General features: G+C 40.9%; 1 protein-coding gene across 1 annotated transcript; it reads right to left on the bottom strand.

The window, feature by feature from the left end:
- Positions 1-227: 227 nt before the first annotated feature.
- Positions 228-2,597, bottom strand: LOC136877229 (serine/threonine-protein phosphatase 4 regulatory subunit 3-like). The gene has a single exon (XM_067151124.2). The coding sequence runs from the start codon at positions 2,595-2,597 to the stop codon at positions 228-230; it is 2,370 nt and encodes a 789-aa protein (XP_067007225.2).
- Between the last annotated feature and the right edge of the window lie 3,717 nt (positions 2,598-6,314).

Below are 6,314 nucleotides of genomic sequence, written 5' to 3'. Positions count from 1 at the left end.
ACTTCACTTGTAGTAGGAAAGGCTACTACCCTCAAGAGTGCAAATGATTCTCACTAAGAGCTAACTACTACCTATGAGCATGCATAAACACCTATGTCCTTATACAATACTGAGAGAACTAATATTTGACACTTTCTTGCGACGTGGTACAATAAAAAAATAGTCAGCTCATTTTGTAGAAACACTTTAGACCGGGTTACTGTACAATGTTCTTTCACACTGTCGGATTATGTAGCTCTAGCCCTCTTCGGTGATGGTGATAAATCATTACACTCCTCTTCATCAGAGTCTCCCTCGTAGTCAACTAATGCCTTATTAACAGTGGCAACAGACTTATCATAGCTTGTTGCACTAGATTTAGAGACATCAGATGTGCTACTCGGTTTGTTGTTTGCATTTGCTGTTCCACGGCATTTAGTTGGTGATGTGTGGCTGTCTCCATCCATATTTCCATGTTTTCTTCTACTTGAAATGCTCTCTTCAGAATCTGACTTCTTTCCCAGCTCATCATTAGTTGTAGATACAACATCCTCGTCATAATCCGTATCATCATCTTCATTGAACCACAACTCTTCCTCAACTTCCGGTTGACGCTGATCACGCCTATATCGACTGTTTCTAAGTATTGAAGGCACACTCGAACAGATAGTGCTGCCTAATGCTTTTCTCTCTTTATCTTTCATTTTTTCTATATGCTGTTCATAACGAAGTTTAAGTGCTGTAAATGTTTGAATATAGCCGATGTGATTTAAGACTTTACCAAATTGTTCCACGGCATATAAGCATAAAGATTTTATATTCTCTGATCTTATGAATTCAAACATCTCCAAAACTGCTGAGTCCATCATATTATAGCGTCCACAGTTTCTAAGATATGCATTTACTACAGGGGCGAAGAGATTGCCTTTAATGATGTATCTATTGTAGAATTCGTCTTTAAGAGAAATTATTTTACGCATGAATCTAATTGCTGAAAGAGCAAGAAATGTATGCGAAGAATTCACCAGGACCAAAACACGTCGCAGAAGGTCTTTGTTAAGAATACAGTCTTTCATGTGGTATGTGTGATGTTCAACACAGAACGAAAGTATTTCTAATATATGACTTAGCAATTGTACGGTCTGATAATCCTCCTTAGATGGGAATTCTTCGACTGTGTTAGCAAGAATAGGTGCTACAAGAATATGTACACTGTGTTTGTAGAAAAAATTGAGAAATTCAGACTTCTCAAATTTGTTGACAGAAGCTAGCATATTTTCCGGGTCCAGTAATACCTTGAGTATGCCCATAAGCTGTACAGTTACACCAAGTTCAGGGTCAGTATCGCAAACCATCTGTTCAATTATTATATTGATTAACATTTGATCTTCATCTGTATTGTTCAATTGCTGTAAAGTATAACAACGAACAACAGATGGTGAGAATTCAACAATGTATGTAAGAATGTCAATAGAAGCTGCCTTTGTTGGAGAATCATCCACTTCCAAAGCTATTTCTAAAGCTGGCAGAATCCCTAAAGAATATAATGTCTTGAAAAATAATTCCTTTCCTGGAGGTAGTAAGTTCTGAGAGAAATTACAAAATTCTTTAACAAATAAGATCAGGTTTCGGCGCTTACCATTATCAGTGGATTCGTCTGTTAGTAACATGAACAGTTCATTTAAGAACTTTTCATCTTCTTGAATCAAATTTACTATTGCAAGCTTATTAAAGTATATAAAACTGGATAATGTAGGCAGCATATTTTCTTCGAATAACGATGGGGTGGGTAATATAACATCCTGAATATATTTTGCCCGGAATGTTTGATGTATTTTTGCCAAGAGTTCTGCATTTCTTATTGGAACTGCCTCCTTAAATCGTGAAGCCTCTTTCAGGTACTGCCTATGATTCTGAGGTGTCAAACAAGAAGGATCATACTCCAAGCAACCTATAACATCAAATATGATCTCCTCTTCGAACATAATCTCAAACAGAGAATTCTTATTGAGAAGGAAGATATTTTTGAAAATTGTATGCAAGTAGTGGAGACTTTCCTTGTCACCCAAGTCCTCACACATATGAAACAAATTAAGTAGTTTTCTAATATAATCTTCATTTTCGATCGCTGAGGCCAACTTCTGTTTCCTCACAGAGGAGCTCATGTTACGACCTATCAGTTCATTAATTTCTCCAAGGCGACTAAGTTCACATGGTGGAAGCTCCACAGGCGGAGGTGAATCAGATGTGTCATCTGACCGCTCGTCCTCAGAATCATCAACAACATCTTGAGTTATATCAAGGGAGGGATCTTTTCCCTGAACTTGACATATATTCTCCCATATTTCGTCACATCCATCTTTCTCCTGAAAGCTGAGGGCGTAGTCAAAGTTATCTCCCGACCAAACAATTAAAGTATCAAGTTGCTTTTGATAGGCAGTATCGGGATGAATTTTCGATTCCAATAGGAGAGTCCCATCTGCTTCAGCACGAACCTGTATCGAGACGCCTTTAAGCCTATCCACATACGAAGACGTAACATAACCCGTTCCTCGATCAACCCATTGTCTGTCTGCATTGAGTGCATATAATTTTACCCTTCGTTGTGTTTCCGTCATTTCGTTTAGGCCTATATATTTAGTTTTCACCGACCGTACTGAGAGACCATTATTGTCATAAATACTATAAAATAATGTAAGAGTTAGAGTTACGGTTAAATTTTCCGTAAGTATAATTAAAGAGTTCACTCAAAACACAGCACGTACCTAATTTATAACCAGAACAATCACTTGAAGCAATATTCGTTGTGACGATTTGATGTTTTCTCCCTTGAAGTAGTGGATAGTAGTCGTAGTCCAACCAATAGTAATAACTATGGCACCATTTAGTTCGTTCAAGAATGATATAACCTGAAATAAATAACCCATTCCAAATTAACTCCTATTCTAATATCAACCCATCCTTGCATTCTTGTTCACTAAGAGAATATAAAATATTCCGAAGGCAATGTATAATCAAACACCAAGCTTTAAGTATTAAGATTTCACCTAATATTACTACTGAAATTCGAATTACTGGAGTAGCATCTATCAATGTCGTAAGTTATAAAATAACTTACCACTAGCAGCTCGCGAGAAACCTTCGAGTTTACTTTTATCGTATGCAATAATGAACGTCCACACTAAACACAGGAATAGAGTTACTAATTTCACGTTTTTTTATCACCGTTTTTGTCTCAGCGTCTAAGAAGATGTAAACTCGTCTGAATCGTGATTTAACAATTGAACGTTTCCTGTCTACTGCCGATAGATAGCATGTGTAGCCTTTACTGGAGAAGATGCGCAAGGAACGTGTCAGTTGTCAGCGGCAAGATGAGTAACAAGAAGTTACTTGTAGTTTGAGACGTTTACTTGTATCAGTGAGATATTACTAGTTAGGGACGATAGTTCAGGATAACTCTGTACCAAAGTGCATGTGTTCAATGTTCACAATACGCATACAAGAATTTCAAGTTGTGCCCCGTTGATTCGAAAACTTTGTGAATCGGTGATCTCATTAACTTATTATCTTCAGATTTTAAGCTATGTTATATTAAGGTGAGTGTGTGTGAAATAATATTTAATACAAAGTCTGCCAATAAAATTGGGAAGCCGGGATGAGTGGTGGTGGTGGTGGTGATTGTTTTTTTGCTATTTTGCTTTACGTCGCACCGACACAGATAGATCAAATGGCGACGATGGGATAGGAAAGGCCTAGGAGTGGGAAAGAAGCGGCCGTGGCCTTAATTAAGGTACAGACCCAGCATTTGCCTGGTGTAAAAATGGGAAACCACGGAAAACCTTCTTCAGGGTTCCGACAGTGGGATTCTAACCCACTATCTCTTGGATGCAAGCTCACAGCTGTGCGACTCCAACCGCACGGCCAACTCGCCCGGTGATTATTGTTTTAGGAAGAAGTACAGCTGGACAATCATCCTCTCTTAACACCAGAGGAAAAGATGGAAGAAACCCGACACTTGGAAGAACAAGGATCGGCACGAGAAAGGAAAGGCCAACGAAAGGCGTGGAAACGAACGACTTCCTACGCCTCCGAACCTATTATTGTCGGGGCTGGAAGAAAAGAAGAGTGTACCAAGAGAGATCGGATAGTAAATATGACAGTAGAGGAGCCTAGCAGAAGTGGAAGCATCCCCATACTCAGCTAGGAGTCCCATGGTCACGACCCACTCTCCTAAGTTGAAGGCCTCAGGAGGTTCGCCTTTCAGTCGCCTCTTGCGATGGACAGGGAATACCGCGGGTGTATTCTACTGGTCCCCACCATAGAGGTAAGGGCGGGGTGCGTAGGTCAGATAGTAGAGCGCCGACTTTGTAAGTGAAAAAAATAAATGATGTGCTCCTTCTCAACTCTGTTCTATGGTATTAAAAGGTGATCAAATTCACCAGCTTCATTACAAAAGATGTCCGGCTCCATGGCTAAATGGTCAGCTTGCTGCTCACTGGTCCAAAGGGTCCCGGGTTCGATTTTCGGCCGGGTCGGGGATTTTAACCTTCATTGGTTAATTCCATTGGCTCGGGGGCTAAGTGTTTATGCTGTCCCCAACATCCCTGCAACACACACAGCACACACAACACTATCCTCCATCACAATAACACGCAGTTACCTACACATGGCAGATGCCGCCCACCCTCATCGGAGGGTCTGCCTTACAAGGGCTGCACCGGCTAGAAATTACCACACGAGATTATTATTACAAAAGATTTACCAGCATGTGAAAGAACTCCTGTGGGATAAACGTTCCCATCTTCACTGGTACTTAGTGGGATGTAAAACGAATAACAGTTAATTAGAAATGGAATGGCGTATGGCTTTTAGTGCCGGGAGTGTCCGAAAAAAAATTCGGCTTGCCAGATGCAGGTCTTTTGATTTGACACCCACAGGCGACCCGCGCGTCGTGATGAAGATGAAATAATGATAAAGACGACACATACATGCAGTACCCGTGCCAGCGGAATAAACCAATTATGGTAAAAATTCCCGACCCTGCCGGGAATCGAACCCGGTACTCCCGTGACCTAAGGCCAGCACGCTAACCATTTAGCCATGGGGCCGGACTAATTAGAATTGAATACACATTACCACTATTTCCTTGCCAATATTAACTTACCCCAAAATTAGGGTAAGGAGGATGAAATTACGCTTTATAATATAAGAGGAAACTGCCTTTGTAATCATCCAGTATCAAGGCATATACGTACGGGAGACATCGAGAAAATTTTTAGACCTTTCAGTTGTCTTCAATGGCCATTCTGTATGTGATTTTCCACTCTCGCGCCAGAATAAAATTTGACAGTCATCCTTAGACTTATAGTTCTGAGGAACCTTCCATAGTTACAGGTAAAACAGTATCTCACGAGTACAGAAAACTTCAATAACGAGAATCACTGGACATCTTCCAACGCGTTAAGTAGGCCTATACTGGTGTTCCTAGCTGCATGCGAAGTAACATATGAACTACAGTAGCTGATTTGAACCTGATGTAAATAGGTATGAAAATTGCACCATTTCTAGTCAACATGGTGTTACAAGTTATTAATAGTGTTCGTTCGAGCTCGGTAGCTGCAGTCGCTTTAGCGCGGCCAGTACCCAGTATTCGGGATATAGTGGGTTCGAACCCCGCTGTAGGCAGCCCTGAAGATAGTTTTCCATTTTCTAACTAACCCCTAACACCATGACACTACAGCCCTAAAGGGCCTCGGCCTACCATGTGACCACTGCTCATCCCGAAGGCCTGCAGATTACGAGGTGTCGTGTGGTCAGCACGACGAATCCTCTCGGCCGTTATTCTTGGCTTTCTAGACCGGGGGTTTCTCATTTTCACATTAGGCAAATGCTGGGGCTAAAACTTAATTAAGACCACGGTCGTTTCCTCTCCACTCCGAGCCCTTTCCTATCCCATTTCGCCATAAGACCTATCTGGGTCGGTGCGACGTAAAGCTAATGATAAAAAAGAAAAGGTGTTTGTCTTTTAATTCCGTATCTGCATTTCATACCCGACCCCACGGGTTAAGGGTTGAACTTACATCTGCATCACACGTCTCTATGAAGTAGCCTGAAACACTCAAAGGGCTCGTAAGGAAGACTAAGAATTCAAAATACTGTGATTTCAGTAATTTATGATTGGCAACTAACGTGGATTATCCTCTGAGGAAGGAAACAAGTGGAGGTTCGATGCCTGACGCGGTAATGAAAAGGAAGATCCATCAAATATGAAAGATATGAAAGACTCCCTCAGCTATATCACTTAACTCCCATCAAGTTGGTAGACTCGTCAGTTA

Source organism: Anabrus simplex, chromosome 1, assembly GCF_040414725.1.
Source record: "Anabrus simplex isolate iqAnaSimp1 chromosome 1, ASM4041472v1, whole genome shotgun sequence".
Lineage (NCBI taxonomy): Eukaryota > Metazoa > Arthropoda > Insecta > Orthoptera > Tettigoniidae > Anabrus > Anabrus simplex.
The sequence above is the reverse complement of the archived record's forward strand: the minus strand, read 5'-3'. Positions and strand labels throughout refer to the sequence as shown.

Excerpts from the sequence above, each read along its gene's own strand:
- LOC136877229 (XM_067151124.2), bottom strand. The coding sequence starts at position 2,597 with ATGACGGAAACACAACGAAGGGTAAAATTATATGCACTCAATGCAGAC.